The 19,678-nt window shown below is 35.5% G+C and overlaps 1 protein-coding gene across 1 annotated transcript in view; it reads right to left on the bottom strand.

Annotated features, from left to right (window-relative positions):
* Nucleotides 1–6,721: 6,721 nt before the first annotated feature.
* MRPL42 (mitochondrial ribosomal protein L42) overlaps nt 6,722–19,678 on the bottom strand; it is a 31,598-nt gene continuing 18,641 nt past the window's right edge. Inside the window, exon 6 of the mRNA XM_059186520.1 lies at nt 6,722–6,895. Within this exon, the coding sequence (XP_059042503.1) occupies nt 6,850–6,895 (46 nt within the window). The 3' untranslated portion in view covers nt 6,722–6,849. The remainder of the gene's footprint in view (nt 6,896–19,678) is intronic.

Genomic DNA, 19,678 nt, shown 5'->3' with positions numbered 1-19,678 from the left:
GTAAACGGAATCATATAAATTAAAACCACAAAAGGCAGAAAAAGAGTAAAACACAAAAACAGAAACAAAGAACAAGGGCAACAAACAGAAAACAGAAGTATATATAGTGGGTAATAACCCAACTATATCAATATCAATAATCACTTTGAATGTCAATGGTCCAAATGCATCAATTAAAAGACAGAGATTGTCAGAGTAGATAAAAAACAAAATTCCATGTTGTCTGTAAGAAACCCACTTAAAATGGAAAAACACACCTAGATTAAAAATAAAGAGAGAGAGAAAGATATACCATACTAATTCTATTCAAAAGAAAGCAGGAGTAGCTATATTAAATTCAGACAGAGCAAACTTCAGAGTAAGGAACCCTATCAGGAAAAGAAGGGCAGTACATAATGATAAAAGGGTAATTTTTCTAGAAGACATAACTGTTAATGTGTGTGCACCTAACAAGAGAATGCCAAAATATGTGAGGCAAAAACTGATAGAACTGCAAGGAGAAATAGATGAATACAGTATTATAATTGCAAAATCTAATCCCCTCTATCAGAAATGGACAGATCCAGCAGGCAGGAAATCAGTAAGGACATAGCTGAACTCAAAAACACCACTCATCAACCAGATATAACAGACACCTACAGATTACTTCAACAGTAGAGTATATATTCTTCTCTAGTTCACATGGAACATTCACTAATACAGACCACATTCTTCCCCATATAACACAATTTATCAAACTTAAAAGAGAAATTATACAATGTCTACTCTCAGACCACAGTGGGATTAAACTAGAAATTATTTACAGAAAGACAACTGGAAAATCCCCAAATACTTGGAAGTTTAAATAACACACTGCCAAATAACAGGAGTCAAAGAAGAATTATCAAGAGAAATTAAACACAATTTTTCATTAAATGAAAATGAAACAAAACTTATCAAATTTGTGGGATGCACTGTAAGCCATGCTTAAAGGGAAATCTTAGCATTGAATATATGTGTTAGATAAAGAGAAAGATCTGAAATTAACCACCTGAGTTTCCACCTTAGGGAACTAGAAAAAGAAGAGCAAATTAAATCCAAAGTAAGCAGAAAAAAAGAAATAGTAAGAATTGGAGTAGAAATCAATGAAATTAAAAACAGGAAATCAATAGAAAAAACTGATTAAAACCAAAAGCTGATTCTCTGTAAAGAGCAATAGAAAAATAATAAGCCACTAGCCAGGCTAACTAGGAAAAGAAGAGAAGACACAAATTGCTGATGCCAGAAATGGAAGAGGGGACATAACTAAAATTTCCAAGGACAACTCTATAACCACAGACAACTTCAATGAAGTTGAGCAATTCTCTGAAATATACAATCTGGCAAAATTCACACAAGATATAGATTACCTGAATAAGCCTGTATCAGTTAAAGAAATTCCACTGGGACACTGTCAGTTAAGCGTCTGCCTTTGGCTCAGGTCATGATCCCAGGATCCTGAGATGGAGGCCCACATCAGGCTCTTTGCTTAACAGGTAGCTATTTTCTCCCTCTACCTGCTGTTCCCCCTGCTTGTACTGTGCATGCACTCTCCTTTTCTTACAAATAAATAAGGTTTTAAAGTAAATAAACAAGAAATAAGTAAATGGAAACTGAATCAATAATAGCCTTCCAGAACATAAAGCACCCAGCCCAGAGATGAATTCTACCAAACATTTACGGGAGAAATAATATCAATTCTCTACAATTTTTTTCAGAAGATAGAGCAGAGGGAATACTTCCTAACTCATTCCATGAGGCCAACATTATCCTAATACCAAAACCAGACAAAGACTACAAGACAATGCCTAAAATGAACACAGAAGCAAAAATCCTCAACAAAGTATTAGCAAATCAAATCTTTTAAAAAAGTATAAATGAGATTTATGCCAGGTATACAAGGCTGGTTCAACTTTCAAAATCAACTAGTATAACCCTCTACTATTGAAGAAGAGCAAAGAGGACTGACACTATCTTATTTCAAGACTTACTATAAAGCTACAATTATCAAGAGATTGTGGTACTAGTGAATAGACAAAATATTTCAACAGAACAGGAGAGCCTAAAAATAGAGTCACATAAATCTAGCCAACTGATTCTTGACATAGGAGTTAATCCAATACAATGAAGCATCCACATGCAAAAAAACTGATTCTAGACACAGACCTTACATCCTTCCTAAAAATTAACTCAATAGACCACACACACACACACACACACATATCATAGACCTAAAAGTAAAAGGCAAAACTATAAAATATAAAACTTTCAGAACATAGGAGAAAATTTAGATGATCTTGGGTTTGGGTTCGGTGATAACTTTTTAGATACAATATCAAAGGCAGGATCCATAAAGAAAAACCTGATAAACTGGACTTAATGAAAATTAAAAATTTCTTCTCTGTGAAAAGACAATGGAAGAGAATGAAAAGACAAGACACAGAGTGGGAGAAAATACATGTAAGACACCTATCTAATAAAAGACTAATATACAAAATATACAAAAAGACTCTAAAAACTCAACAATAATAACCCAATTAAAAAATGGGCCAAAGACCTTAACGACAGACACTTCACCAAAGATATACAGATAGAAATAAGCATATGAAAAGATGCTCCACACGCAATATATCAAGGAAATGCAAATTAAAACAATTAAGATACCACTACACACCTATTACAATGGCCAAAATCTAAAAACACTGACATCACCAAATGTTGATAAAGATGTGGAACAATGGAAACTCTTATTCACTGTTGGGAATGCAGAATGCTCTGGCCATTTTGGAAGCAAGCTTGGCAATTTCTTACAAAACTAAACATGCTCTTACCTTACAATCCAGTAATCATGCTCCTTGGCATTTACTCAAAGGAGTTGAAAACTTATGTCCACACATCTATGCATAAAAGTTTATAGCAGCTTTATTTATAATTCCCAAATTTGGGAGCAACCAATATACCCTTCAATATATGAATATATAACCTTCAGTAGTGAAGGGATAAAATGTGGTATATCCAGACTATGGAAAAATTTTCAGCATTAAAAAGAAATTAGCTATCAAGATATAAAAAGACATACTTTTCTTTCTAGGAAAAGACATAGTAAGTGAAAGAAGCCAATTTGAAAATGCTACATTCTGTATGATTCTAACATAAAACATTATGGAAAAGGCAAAACTATGAAGACAAGAAAGACCGTGGTTACCAGGGAATAGGAAGGAAAAGAGGATGAAGGCAGACACCATTTTTAGGGATTTATAAGGCAATGAAAATACACTACAGAGACTATTATGGTAGATATATGCCAATCTATATTGTCAAAACCCATAGAATGCACAACACCAGGAGTGAACCCTAATGAAACCTATGAACTCTAGGTGATGATGTATCAATGTAGATACATCAACTGTTAACAAATGTATTATACTGGTGGGGGGATATTGGTAAGGGGGAAACTATGTATGTGTGAGGATATGGGAAATATCTGCACTTTCATTTAATTTTGCTGTGAACCTAAAACTGTTTTAAACAATAAAGTCTTTTACTTTTTTTTTTTAAAGGTTTATTTGTTTGAGTTGGGGAGGGGCAGAGGGAGAGGAACAGTCTTAAGCAGACTCTGTGCTGAGCAGAGACCCTGAGCTCACAACCTGAGCTAAAAGCAAGTCAGATACTTAACCAACTGCACCACTCAGGTGCCCCTAAAAATGAAGTCTCTTAGGAAAAAGAAGACGTATATCCACTAAGATATTAATAACAGCATTATTTATAATAGGAGACAAACAAACCAAGATTATATCTAAAAGTAGGGAGTTAATTTTGATAATCAGATTATACAATAATACACATTTGTTACATGAGAGTATTTAATGATATGGCAAAGAAAATCAATTAAATGAAAAAAGCAAGTTATAAAATAGCATGTATAATTAATACTACTTTTACTTTCTGAAATATATTTATGCAGTGAAGTAAAATGGAAGGAAAGCAAAATTTTCAGTGTTTTCTTTACAAGGGACAATTAGGAGTAATTTTTATTTTCTCTTTATCTGTTTTTTAATTAAAAAAAATAATGTACTATGTTCACGGTTTAAAAACACCATTATAAAAATTAAGCGCTCAGTAGATACTAATGAAGTAGATACAATCATCCTTAGAAGGGACCATTTTTTTGGTATTAGCCTGAACAAAAGGTATAATGCCTCTTCATATGGATTAGGTGTTTGGGAAATGCTTCACAACTAGATGAACAGAATGAATAATGGCCTTAGAATATTTCAATACGTATAAGTTCACTACTGCCATTTATTCCACTAGTCATTCTTACCTAAAGAATATCCAAATACTCTCTGGTAATTAAGCACTTGAGCTACTACCTTTGGGTGAGCAACATCGGAATTGAACACTATGTGAGAGTGCCCTCTCGTGGTTCAACTCACAGTGCTTTTTATCAGCTTGAGCTGTGCTGATCTGCCTCACCAACAGACACTGAACTGGGCAGTTAAAAAAAAAAAAAAAAAGAACTGGATAGTGAATTTTTCATGAAGCTAAATTAATTCCATTTAAAGGACCGTCCCACCCTATGTAGTTTTTACGTTTCAAGGAAAAAAAGGAGACAAATAAATAAGTAGACATTTAATAAGATGCTTGTGATGGCAGGTAAGTTGCCCCTGGAGAAATGGAAGGAGCAGAAAGGAGGTGATAGTGGTGATAGAATACGTACTTATTTAGCAAAACTAAGTAACAGCAATCCACGAAAACCAAAATTCCAACAACTACAGTATTAATCTGTATTTCCAATACAGTAAGATTGAAGTTAATTCTCTAAAGCTTTGACATGTGGATGTGTGGTTTAAACATCTTACAGTTGTATAATCTCCATTTAGTATGTGTTTGTACTTAGGGGGAAAAATTTTTATTTTTTAAAGATTTTACTTATTTATTTGACAGAGATCACAAGTAGGCAGAGAGGCAGGCAGAGAGAGAGGGGGAAGGAAGCAGGCTCCCTGCCTATCAGAGAGCCAGTTGTGGGGCTCAGTCCCAGGACCCTGAGATCATGACCTGAGCCGAAGGCAGAGGCCCTAACCCACTGAGCCACCCAGTCACCCCAGGTAAAAAAAAAATTAATTAAATTCTTTATCCTTCCTACTTTTAAAATGCAGCATGTCTCAATTTTTATAAAAATCTGGATATAAATCAATCTGAAAAAAATTTAACCATTTTCAGTGTCATTAAACATGTCTGGTAAATGTTTCTGATTGTTAAGTTCTATCAACTTGTTTTTCTTTGATCTTTCCCCCCAATTAATGTATTAATGAAAAAAAATTAAGCCACTAAAAAACATTTCCTTTTGGTAACAGAGGGTGGTCATTATTAATTATTTCCTTTACTCTTCTCTATTTATTATTCCATACATCCTACCAAATACTTAAACCTTCAAATAGAGTTCCTTTATTAAAAGAACTAAACAACAGATTTTAAATGAAGTTTTCATTTCAATGAATTTCATTTCAATTTCACTCAATGAAATAATTTTTCACATCAAATTAAAGTACCACAAATATGAGTTTGAATAAAATACTTCTCCACTTTCTTAAGAGATTCCTCACTTCCTAAATAGAAATCACAGGGGCAGTAAGGCCATCAAGGATCACATATAAGGTGGTACTGACAATCAACAGCAGAATAATCTATTAACATTCTCATAACACTAGTTCAGTGATACTAACATTTTAACCAGAATTGCATGCATTCTGAAGCCAGCATAATTTTTTGAAGAGCCAGAAAAAAAAAAAAAAAAAAAAACCCTCGAAACAAATTACATAATTTGTAAGCAAAATCTACTTTCTTTCTAGGAAAGTACATTCTTGGGTGAAAGAAAATACCCCTTTGTCATTGTAATGCACTATAAAAAGCTTTGGCGCATAACCATTTGGATTCTGGCTCTTCCACTTGCTAAGTAGGTAGGGTTCAAGTCACTTGGCCTTACCCACAAAATGGGGATAATGCTCTTTCTTTAAAGGATTTTTGTGAGAAATTAATAATAATGTATATAAAGGACCCAGCAGACAATAGAACTAATTAAAATGTAACTACAGTTGGCCCTTGAACAATAAGGGGATTAGAGATACAATCTGCCATGCAGTCAAAACCCCATCTATAAATGTGACTCCCCCAAAACTTAATTACTAATGGCCTACTGTTGACTTGTCGCCTTACTGATAACACAGTCAATAAACATATAATTTTACTTGTTATGTGTATTTTATAATCATACAATAAAGCTAGGGAGAAGAAAATGTTACTAAGAAAATCAAGAGAAAATACAGTTGCAGTACTGGACTATATTTATCCAAAAAAAAAAAAAAAATCTAGGTATAAATGGACCTGCATAGTTCAAACTCATGTTGGTCAGGATCAACTGCAATTTAATTATTTCCTAGAAGCCACAAGGAAGAACTATAACATTTATTTTCTGGGTGGACCTCATGAGTTTCTTTCCAAAGGCAATTTAAAAATCTCCTTGAGAAGAACCATGCACATTTCTATTAATCATATTTACACTACTAACAATATTTGGCTGATGATGTAAAAATACTTAATCACACTAGACACATAAACATAAATGGCAGACCTTAATGTCTAAAGTAAGATGAAGTAGGTTTGTCAAATCCACAATCTCCTAATATATATAAAGAAACACACATTGTAATATATGAACACATTTTATTATTATTTTGCTATATAACACGTTAGTGAATATACTCAATGCATTTTCTCAAAAAGCAAATGAGACACAAGATAACATCTTTTCGATTCCTGAAAACCTCAGTATCATCTGTCTTTTGGAGGATCCAGTTTCCTACGACGTCTATGATACCTTGAAAAGAAGAAAATATTTAAGGTATTATTTTAGTAAATGTTAACTGTTCCTGAAAGAAATACCAAATTTCTATGATTAGTTTGTTGTTCATTTGTACTCAATGATCTCAATGAAACCTAATATAGATAGATGTTAGATATATCCGAGATAAATATTTAAATTTTTCTTAACAAGAAGCCACTTTCCCCACTGTGAAAATTTTTTCTACTAAATAAGCATTTTGGAAAGGTTTCTTTTGCCACTCTTGAAGTTAATTTCAATATGGTAACCTGGATAATTGATCCTTAATTAAAAATTAACAATTGCCTTGGGGTGACTTGGTGGCTTAGCCAGTTAAGCAGCTGCATCCAGCTCAGGTCATGATCCCAGGGACCTGGGATGGAGCCCCACATTGGGCTCCCTCCTCAGCAGGCAGCCTGCTTCTCCCTTTTCATCTTCCCCTCCTCCTGGCTTGTGCATGCTTGTGCTCTCTCTCAAATACATAAAAAAATAAAATTTTAAAAAGACACACACAAAAATCGATAATTGTCCTTTGAACATGCTCTATTAAAGTTTTATTTATAAGGGGATGTTCTCCCTTAAATGGAGGTCTCTTAAAATCATGTTTTAATATATAATAGGATACAATTAATACTGTTTCTAGAAAATGTACGTCACAAAAAACGTAAGAAGTACAAATTGAACAGTGAGGAACTTTTGTTTTTGCAATCACAAATATTTTAAAAATCATAATGCCCAACCCAAGCACAGGTGTGATGAAATAAGCAACATCAGACCCAAATGGTTAAAGTATTAACTGGTACAACACTTATGAAAAGCAGTGTGGCAATATATACCAAAAAATATTTTTAAATAGTCATAAGTTTTGATCTAGTAACTCCTCTTCTGGAAATCTAGTCTAAATCATATAGAAAAATAGTTAAAATATTAACTATCTTAATACTAAAATATTAAAGATTAATCAGGGATGGGGAGATGCAGGATGTAAATTTATATATACAGTATGATTTTTTTAAAAGATTTTATTTTATTTATTTGACAGACAGAAATCACAAGTAGGCAGAGAGGCAGGCAGAGAGAGAAGGGGAAGCAGGCTCCCTGCTGAGCAGAGAGCCAGATGCGGGGTTTGATCCCAGGACCCTGAGATCATGACCTGAGCTGAAGGCAGAGGCTTTAACCCACTGAGCCACCCAGACGCCCCTATATACAGTATGATTAAAGCCATGTAAAAATACACAAACTAACAAAACTTAGGAAAGATATAAAAAGAGAAATAAAATGCATGTTAGCAGTGACTGACTTGGAGTGATTTCACCAGAATAATTTTTCTTTTTGCTCCTTTGCTTTCCTTATTTTATTTATTGATTTAAGAGAATTTCTACACAGAGTACATATGTTTATGGTAATGAGTTCTCTTCAAAAATTATCTCAAGACTGCATTTTGGCAAATTGGTCTAAGTTTTATTTAATTTTCTGGTAATGTGGAAATTCAATGTAAGGATTTCTACACCATAAATGGTAAGACACATAGCTTGTGCTCTTTATTTATGATTAAGATAGTAAAGCATTCTTTTTTGCTTATTTTATGGTTTCATACTGGCAACTCTCCTATGCATTGTTATTTGATACTGATCTTTTTAAATTGCAAAAATAAAATTAAGCTGAAAAAATGAAGTACATCTATATAAAATAACACAGAACATTAAGTTGTAGAATAAAACATATAGCACAATATAATTTACATAAACTTTCCCACAGGTACTAATACCGGCATAGAAAAATTATAAAAAAGTGTCATTTTTTAAAGATTTTATTTATTTGACACAGAGAGATCACAAGTAGAGAGAGAGAGGAAGGAGCAGGCTCCCCGCCTAGCAGAGAGCCCGATGCGAGACTCGATCCCAGAACCCCAAGATCATGACCTGAGCTGAAGGCAGAGGCTCAACCCACTGAGCCACCTAGGCAGCCCCGAAAAGTATCATTTTCTTAAGGGTTCCAGTTATGTGCCAGATAATCAAGGTTTTACTAATGCAGCCCTGAAAGGTGTTCTCTCAAAGCAGCTAGTCACCAGAATAGGGGTTTGGGAAGTCACACTTTCCTTTTTTAAAAGATTTTATTTATTTATGGGGGAAGGGGGAGAGAGCATATGCACGTGAGTGGAGGGGAGGGGCAGAGGGAGAGGGAGAAGCATACTTCCCGTGGAGCAGGGAGCCAGACATGGGGCTTAATCTCAGGATCCTGAGATCATGACCCAAGCTAAGGCAGACGCTTAACCAACTGAGCCCCCCAGGTGCCCCAGAAAGTCACATTTTCTTATGATACATGAATTTCAATATCTGCTACAATCACTAGCCAGGGGCAAGCACTTTAATTTTAGGGTACCCTTATAACTTATCATCAGACTCAAACCCTTGAGAGAATTAAAAGCCCATCCTACTAATAATTAACAAGAGAGTTAACCCAAGACTATTCATGGAATACCAAGACACACTGTTACCCTTCTTAAATTACACAATGACTCAGTGACATCTGAAATAACTGTCCACAGTTCTTAATCCAGAGAACTTTATCTCCTGGTTCACACTGCAGTCTGATATTCAAATCTGTTTCCTACTGATGGGAGTAACAAATTTTTGTGGCCTCCATGGAAAACTAATAAAAGTTATTTAAATAAAAGAGTATTGCTATTCATACATTTATAGGATTGCTCTACATTTCAAGAAATTTAAAATTATTTTCCAAATCCTTCTTACTTTCCATCCAGCCTTCTTTCAATTCTTCCATTCTTCTTTCCCTCAACATAACTTTACATCTAGTTGAGCTATGTTAGCTTACTATCTTCTCTTTTAAGAGGTATTATGAGAATCAGGGGCATTTACCCATTCACTTATTAATTTTTAGATGTATGAGCATCTACTACATGCCAGTGACTACTTCTAGAGGCTAAGAATTCTGTAGTACACAAAACAAGACAAAATCTCTACCCTCATGAAGCTTACATTCCAATGTAGGAGACAGGAAAACAAGTTAAGTTGGACAAGGAAGGTTTCAGGGAGTAAAAGCCCAAAGGAAGTGAGAAAGCTAGGTTCGCTGATACTAGCAGGAAGAGAATTCTACATAGCAAGAACAGCATATGTAAGGGCTTTGCAGGAAAGGCATGTTCAAGGAACGGTCAAGAGGCCATGCGGCTGGAACAGAGTAAACAAACAGGAAATGAGAGTGGAGAGGTAACAGAGGATCAGATCATACAGGTTCTTATAGGTTAACAGTTAAGGTCTTTAGCTTTTTTCTGAGTAACATGCGAAACTATTGGAATGTTTTCAACAGAAAAAATGTAAGAACTACTCTGGCAATGTGCTAAGAACAGACTGTAGAGAAGTAAAGTAGAAGGAGGGAGACCAGGCAATTCAGTAATTCAATAAACCAGGCAAAAGATGGTGACATGGACCAGGATGGTGGCAAAAGGAATGGTGATAATTTGTCAAATGTGGATACATTTTAGAAGACAGAGCTAATAAGATTTGCTGGGTGTGAGACAAATGCTGGGTGTGAGACAAAGAGAAGAGTAAAGAATGGCACCAAGGTTTCTGGTCTAAGCCACCAGAAGAATGGAGCAAGCATTAACTGAGACAGGGAAGGTTGAAGGAGAAGCTGGGTTGTGGGAGACCATCAGAAGCTCCATTAGAAGACAATATTAAGTTAGGGATGCTATTAGACATGTCAAGTAGGCAGCTGGATGGATACAGTTCTGGAGGGGACAGGTCTTCACCGGAGACAGAATTGGGAGCCATGAGAATGCAGAAGGTATTTAAAGCTACAAGACCAGATGAGATCACCATCTTTGAAAATGGGACAGGAAAGGGCAGAGAACGGAAGATTGATCCTTGAGGACTGAACTTAAGAGGTAAAAACGATGAAATCAGTAGGAGAAACCAAGATAGTATTTGGATATGTAAAAAGAATTTCAATGAGCTATTAAGGCTGAATTAAGGAGAAAAAATAAAACCCACATACAACCATTAGGGACTGTAACACTTAAAATGATGTGTTCTGGAAAGAATTACAATGGAAGGAATACACCATCACACTTGGTGCACCTTTCAAAGAATATGTTCCAAGTTCCATGACTTTAGGTAACTGTAATATAATGGCTAAGCTAGTTTTTTTTTGTTTTGTTTTGTTTTAAAGATTATATTTATTTGTCAGAGAGAGAGAGCGAGAACAGGCAGACAGAATGGCAGGCAGAGGCAGAGGGAGAAGCAGGCTCCCTGCCGAGCAAGGAGCCTGATGTGGGACTCGATCCCAGGACGCTGGGATCATGACCTGAGCCGAAGGCAGCTGCTTAACCAACTGAGCTACCCAGGCGTCCCTGGCTAAGCTAATTTGTTTTCATACCCGTTATATCATTAAACAGGAAGTAGCAGGAGCCACATGGTTACATATGTTATCTTTTAAAATCAAACTCTCTACAAATCAATGTAAAAATAGTCATTCAGGCAAAGGCAGAGGGTAAGGAACTAAAAGTTCAATTTAACCCCAAACTCAATGTCTTGGGTTTCCTCAGTACCCACTTTCCAACACTAAAAATTCAAAACAGCCCTAGCACCCACTCTTACCATAAAGCCGAAAATCTAAGACTCTTTGAATTGCCATTCTAAAGTAAGTAAGATCATCAGGATTAGGAAAAGGCAAAAGGCAATTCATCAATTTCATATAACAATATTAACTTTAGACTTCCAAGCTTGAGATGATCTAATCACCGTGTTTATTGGCCACTGGGCTATTTCAGAATCAGTTTTTTTTTTTTTTTAAAGATTTTATTTATTTATTTGACAGAGAGAAATCACAAGTAGATGGAGAGGCAGGCAGAGAGAGAGAGAGGGAAGCAGGCTCTCTGCCGAGCAGAGAGCCCGATGCGGGACCCGATCCCAGGACCCTGAGATCATGACCCGAGCCGAAGGCAGCGGCTTAAACCACTGAGCCACCCAGGCGCCCCCAGAATCAGTTTTGTACAATCATACTTACCTACCCTTCCAGCCCACCCACTCTGGGTGAGGTCAATAATTAAATGCATGTAGGTTCAGGACTGAATGAAGTGAGGCAACACCTTGGGATCATAACTCACTTTGCTGACCTTGATTAAGAATTTGATAATAAGGAACATCTTACTCTACCTGAAACTCTAAATAAAATGGTAACTGAATAAACCCACATAATATGATAGCTAAACTCTGGGAATAAATCTTCTAAGAATCACTGAGAAATTTATCAGTGGACTATCCCCAAAACTACCATAAATAAAGTACCATTTCAAAGAAAAACAGAATACCTTCAAGAAGCTGTGAAGATAATTAGGTAAGATAATATTTTATCAGACAGTAACTGAGGTCCCACATACTGTATTAAGACTACTGTCTTAGAGATCATGTGGAAAAGTACAAAACAAAAGATGCATTCCTGATGAAGAGAGAATAATTTAGAGCAGGAAATATAAATAAAAAATTACCCACAATTATAACATTAACATTATCTAGTCACCTATAGTTATATATACTTGGGCTAATGGGGGTAACAGCTATTCAAAATAACTATAACCAAGTTAAATTTTATGAAGAAAGTGAGCTAAGAGCAAATGGTAGAAAAATGAAAGTACTGAAAATCAAAGGAAACAGCATTTAAGATGGCTTGATATTGAAATGAAAAGTCAAACTGGACAAAAGCAAAATCCAATTATATTCCACTTCTAAGAAACTCATCTAAAATATAAAGACACAGAAAGGTTAAAAGTAAAAGAACAGAAACAGATCATGTAAACACTAGTCAAAAGAAGGCTGTATAGGCTATTAATACTAGACAAATTATATTTCAGAATAAGAAATATTAGCAGCAATTAAAAAGAAGACTTCATAAAAATAAAGGTGTCAATTCATCAAGAAAATAGAATAGTAAACATATATACAACTAAAAACAGAACTTCAAAATATATGAACACAGAATTGGGAGGAGAAACAGAAAAATCCATTAAGTACAGATGTAGATTTCAATGTTCCTCTAATAATAATTAGATAAACAGAAAATTAGTGAACTTGAAACTTGAACAACACTATCAGCCAAGTAGACCTAACTGATATTTTTAGAACACTACCAGCAATAATGGCATAATATACACCTACGTTTTAAATGTATGTGAAACATTCACAAAGACAGACCATAATCTGGGCCATAAAACAAATCTCAAAGACTGAAATCATACAAAGTATGCTCTGTGATCACAACAGAATTAAACCAAAAATCGGTAACAGAAAGGTATCTGAAAATTTCCAAAATATTTAGAAATTGACTCACTGCTAAATAATTCATGGGTCAAAGAAGAAATCACAAAAGAAATTAAAAACCATTTTGAACTTAATTAAAATGAAAACATCAAAATTTGTGGAATGCACTAAAGCAGTACTTGATGGGAAATTTACAGCATTAAAAAATTAAAAAAGAAGACAGGTTTCTAAACAATAAGTCTTAAGAAACTAGAAAAGGAACAAATTAAACCCAGAGTAAGCAGAAGGAAGGAAATAACGAGGAGCAAAAATAGAAAACTGGGGCGCCTGGGTGGCTCAGTCAGTTATGCATCCAACTCTTTTATTTTTTTTTTTTTAAGATTTTATTTATTTATTTGAGAGAGATGGAGAGAAGGATCACAAGCAGGCAGAGTGGCAGGAAGAGGGAGAAGTAGGCTCAAACCCAGGACTCTGGAATCATGACCTGAGCCAAAGGAAGATGCTTAATAGACTGAGCCACCCAGGTGCCCCTGATCCAACTCTTGATCTCAGCTAAGGTCTTGATGTCAGGGTCCTGAGTTCAAGCCCCAGTGTAGAGCCTACTTTAAAAGAAAAAAAAAAAAAGGAAGAAAGAGAGGAGGAAGAGACTGATGAATCAATTAAAGCGAAAGCTGGTTCTCAAAAAAATCAACAAAGTAACAATAACAAAATAACAAAGTAACAACACCAGGAATGAGGGAGATGACATCACTGCAGATTATGAAAATACTAAAAGGACATAAAGGAATATTATAAACTAGGTAAAAATAAATTCAACAATCTAGATAAAATGGACAAATCCTGAAATGATCTGATACGAACCACCAAAGCTCCCTCAAGAAGAGATAAACTAAATAGTCCTATCTATTGAGTACAGAAGTTGAATTTGCAGTTAAAACTCTTTCCACAAAGAAAATTCCAGACCCAGATGGCTTCATTGGTAAATTCCAACATTAAGAAATAGTACCCATTCTACACATACTCTTCCCAAACACAGAGAAATAGTACCAAACCTACTCTATGTTGCAAGCATTACTCTGAAACCAAAACCAGACAAAGATATTATAAATCTATAGACCAATATCCCTAATAAAAATGTAAAAATTCTACAACAAAATTTTAGCAAACAGAATCCAAACAATCCATAAAAAAGAAACATATATATACACATATGTATGTATATATATATATATATATATATATATCATCACCAAGTGAAGTTTAGCCCACAAATGAAAGGTTTAGTACAATTTGAAGCCATTCAATATAATTCATCACATGAGTAAAAGAGAAAAATGTTATGATCATTTCAACAAATACAGAAAAAAGCATCTAACAAAATTCAACATCCATTCATGATAAAAACTCTCCACACCAGGAATAGAAGGGATTTTCTCAACCTGATAAAGGGCATCTAGAAAAAAGACCCATATTGAAACATCACACTTAATGTTTAAAGACTCAGTGCTTTCCCTCACTAAAACTGGAAAAAAAGCAATGGTGTCCATTCTTAACACTTCTATGCAACACTGTAGTTGAGACTCTAAGCTGTGAAATGAGGCAAGAAAAAGAAATAAAAAGCATAGAGATTATAAAAGAATCTGTAAAACTGCCTTTATTCAATGATACCATGATCATCAACACAGAAAATCCTAAGGAATGTATTTTATTTTATTTATTCATTTATTTATTTTTCCCTAAGGAATGTGTTTTATTTTTATTTTATTTTATTTATTTATATGACAGACAGCACAAGTAGGCAAAGAGGCAGGCAGAGAGGGAGGGGGAAGCAGGCTCCCCGCTGAGCAAAGAGCCCAATGCGGAGCTTGATCCCAGGACCCTGAGATCATGACCTGAGCCGAAGGCAGAGGCTTTAACCCACTGAGCCACCTAGGCGCCCCTCTAAGGAATGTATTTTAAAAACTACTAGAACTACTCTCAAGATCACAGGAGACAACATCAATAAACAATCATATTTCTACAACAAATAAAACTATTATAAACAAAAAATTTTTGGAAACTGAAATTAAAAAACCAATACTATTTATAATAGCATAAAAATTATGAAATATTTGAAGTAAATTTAACAAAAAATATAGCATACTCATACACACAATCTATATAAAACATTGTTCAGTGAAAATTTTTTAAAGATTTAAATAAATGGAGAAATATACCATTTTAATGGTCAGAAAGACTAAGAAAAGATACTTCAAAAGGAGTAAGAGGAAAACTATGAGTAGGAGACAATATTAATAATTATCATTACCGTATCATCACTGAGCATATACTATAAGCTAGGCACTTAACTCCCATGATTATATATATATATTTTTAAAGATTTCATTTACGGGGGCACCTGGGTGGCTCAGTGGGTTAAAGCCTCTGCCTTCGGCTCAGATCATGATCTCAGGGTCCTAGGTCCTGGGATCAAGCCCCGCATCAGGCTCTCTGCTCAGCAGGGAGCCTGCTTCCCCCCACTCCTGCCTACCTTTCTGCCTACTTGGGATCTCTCTCTCTGTGTCAAATAAATAAATAAAATCTTTTTTTTAAAAAAATTTCATTTACTTGTTGACAGAGAGAGAGCACAAGCAGGGGTAGCAGCAGGCAGAGGGAGAAGCAGGCTCCGGACTGAGCAGAGAGTCCCTACATGGGACTCAATTCCAGGACCACGGGATCATGACCTGAGGTGAAGGCAGATGCTTAACCAACTGAGCCACGCAGCGCCCCTTACATTATTATATTTTATATCAAAATCATCATGTAGTATTTATCCGAAGAATATGAAAACACTAATTTTAAAAGATATATGTTTACTGCAACATTATTTACAATAGCCAAGACATGGAAGCAATCCCAGTGTCCATTTATAGATGAATAAAGAAGATGTGACATATATATATAGAGAGATATAAATCTCTCTCTATACACACACACACACATATAATTTTCCAATGGAATATTACTCAACCATAAAAAAGGATGAAATGTTGCCATTTGCAACAACATGGATGGATCTAGACAATATGCATTGCTAAGTGAAATAAATCAGTTAGAGAAAGACAAATACCATATGATTCCACTTATGTGGAAATCAAGAAACAAAACAAATGAACAAAGATAAAAAGAGACAAACCAAAAAACAGATACTTAACTATAGAGAACAAATTGAAGGTTACCAGAGGGGAAGTGGGTGGAGGGACAGATGAAATAGGTAAAGAGGGGGGCACCTGGGTGGCTTACTTGTTAGGCATCTGCCTTCAGCTCAGGTCATGATCCCAGGGTCCTGGGATTAAGCTCCCTACTCAGCGGGAAGCCTGCTTCTACCTCTCCCACTCCCCCTGCTTGTGTTCCCTCTCTCGCTCACTGTATCTCTGTCAAATAATAAATAAAATCTTAAAAAAAAAAAAAAGAAAATAGGTAAAGAGGATTAAGAGTACACTTATTATTGTGAGCGCTGAGTAATATATAGAATTGGTGATTCACTATATTGTACACCTGAAACTAATGTAACACTGGAAATTAATCAATTACTTTTTATGCCAGGCAAATTAGGCATTATTATTTCTATTTTCTTTAATAATAACAAGATTAAATAAATAGCTAGTAACTAGCAGAGGAGATGATTTGAGTAAGCCCAGTCCCCTTTAAAGCAAAGTTGTACACCAGAAAAGAGCTTGGCTTTACTGGAGTTTAAAAAGCACAAGATTGGGGCGCCTAGGTGGCTCAGTGGTTAAGCCGCTGCCTTTGGCTCAGGTCATGATCTCAGGGTCCTGGAATCGAGCCCCGCATCAGGCTCTCTGCTCAGCAGGGAGCCTGCTTCCTCCTCTTTCTCTGCCTGCCTCTCTGCCTGCTTGTGATCTCTCTCTGTCAAATAAATAAATAAAATCTTTAAAAAAAAAAAAAAGCAAAAGATTGACTATAATATGAGATAGGTCTATTCATATAGGAAGAGTTTAACAGTGTTTATGGGGCATAAGGAATGAGTAAGTACAAAGAAAATTTCTACTTTACTCTTCACTGCATTGTTTAAAAATACTTTATACAAGCATTTTGTATCTGTTAATATAAACTTATTTAAAAAGATACTATATGGGGTGCCTGGGTGGCTCAGTGGGTTAAGCTTCTGCCTTCAGCTCAGGTCATGATCTCAGGGTCCTGGGATCGAGCCCCATGTCAGGCTCTCTGCTCAGCAGGGAGCCTGCTTCTGCCTCTCTCTCTGCCTGCCTCTCTGCCTACTTGTGATCTCTCTCCCTGTCAAATAAATAAAATAAATCTTTTAAAAAAAAAAAAGAAAAATACTATATACCTGCAATTATTACATTCATAATGAGTACCAGTCTTTTGATTGCCAGGATCTAAAAACTGTGAAATATTTAATAAAACATCCCTCTATGCACTGCCTGACATTTAAGAAGACCTCAATGACATCTAGAAATCAATACTTGAAAATGGCTTACATTAGTCCAAAATAAGTATTTAGATACCAAACAAGTATTTGTTGAATGATTAGTGATCATACCTTAGCTTATTCAAAATTCTGAAAGATGATGCATCACAAGGACAATGTCTATTAGTAAAAATTTTATTTATATACATAAGCTAGTATCTGGAGTATTTCTGCTAAACTTTATTAGGAGAGATACTGGGATAATCAACTGCATCTAATTAAAGTCTGCTTAAAATTGCAAGTGCCTGGTAATCCTGATGGGACAAGACATACCAAGAGATTAAATTAACTAGCAGTCAAAAGCTAATAAGCAATAACAAGATTAAACAAGTAATTATTTAAACATCAGGGCGCCTGGGTGGCTCAGTGGGTTAAAGCCTCTGCCTTCAGCTCAGGTCATGATCCCAGGGTCCTCGGATCAAGCCCCACATTGGGCTCTCTGCTCAGCAGGGAGCCTGCTTCTTCCTCTCTCTCTCTCTGCTTGCTTCTCTGCCTACTTGTGATCTCTCTCTGTCAAATAAATAAATAAATCTTTAAATATAAATAAATAAATATTGAAACATAGGTGGGATACTACACATAAAAGTCTGAAGCTAACACGCATGATTTTAAGACTCCCTAATAGTCTTCCTGCCTTTAATTTTGTTCCCTTAGAGTCCCCTTTACAGGATTTTTAGAACTACAGTGATTTGGTTATACACAAAGGATGGAAGACAACTGTAGCAATATGGAACACACAGGAAGAAAACAGGTACTGAAAGTCAACAGAAGAATTTCAAGATAGGGCTTAAACTAAAATATCTAGATAATGAGACAAAATAAAGTATAAACACAAGTAATGTTATGAATCATGGAAAGAAATCACAGAATATAGTAATGACATAGATATGGGGCTAAGAAATTGTTTACTGATTTGTTTCTACATACTCTAAACCCAAAGAGCATGTATAAACAAAGTGGATACTAAATATGAAAGAAAAATCAAAGAGGATATAAAACAGAAGCAGGAATTGAAAGACACCATGGTGGCCAAAGAATTGCAGATTTTTTCCCTGGGAAATTAATACAGAAATATCACTTTTATTATAGAAAGATTATTAAGGGAGGAACTTTTTTAATACAGAAAAAAAAGAGCTATGTTTTTGTTATAATGAATTTAAAACTTTGGACAGATACCTATTTTGAAATTTCTATGAACAATGATACTGGGAATAAGACCAAGAAAATAAATGGTCCCCTGGGTGGCTCAGTCAGTTGGGTGCCTGCCTTCTGCATGGGTCATGGTCCCCGGGTCCTGGGACTGAGCCCTGCGTTGGGCTTCCTACTCAGTAGGGAGCCTGCTTCTCCCTCTCCCTCTGCCACTCCCCCTTGCTCATGCACTCTCTCTCAAATAAATTTTTAAAAATCTTAAAAAAAAAAAGTAGACAAGTAGACCAAGGAAATAAAAAAAAAGTATAAGGGAGCATAGCATCTATATAGTAAATATAATTAAAGCCCTTTGAATGAATTTCAGCAAGACACAGAGTATGAGACTAGAGCCCTAAGGAATCTCGATTTTACCTAAGGATAAAAGAGGAAGTACCTTCTGAAGAGAAACTAAATAAGGAAACCAAGCTCCAGGTCCATACATCCATTTGCTTTCAGAATTGCTCCCCAGCAGAAGGATCCACTGATCCTTCAGACTCAACACGACCAACAATGAGTTCATCTTCCTGTCAAACCTGTTTCCCCACATATATGAACAGCACCACCATCCACCCAAACACGTCTTCAGAAACTTGGGAGGCTGCCTGTCTCTTCCCACACTTAGCTGGTAACCTACCACTGTTGATTAAAATTCTTTTTCCCCCTCCTTTCTCCTTTTATTTCCTCCTGTTATCACAGTCCTTTCTTTTATTTTCCCCATTTCTATTCCCATCTCTGGCCTAGACTATTGTAATAGTTTCCAAACAGATCCCCCCTGACTCCAAACTTTTCATATACACCTTCCATGTATCCCAAGTACAGAACCCACTT

This window comes from Mustela lutreola, chromosome 8 (genome assembly GCF_030435805.1).
Source record: "Mustela lutreola isolate mMusLut2 chromosome 8, mMusLut2.pri, whole genome shotgun sequence".
NCBI classification, from domain to species: domain Eukaryota; kingdom Metazoa; phylum Chordata; class Mammalia; order Carnivora; family Mustelidae; genus Mustela; species Mustela lutreola.
The sequence above is the reverse complement of the archived record's forward strand: the minus strand, read 5'-3'. Positions and strand labels throughout refer to the sequence as shown.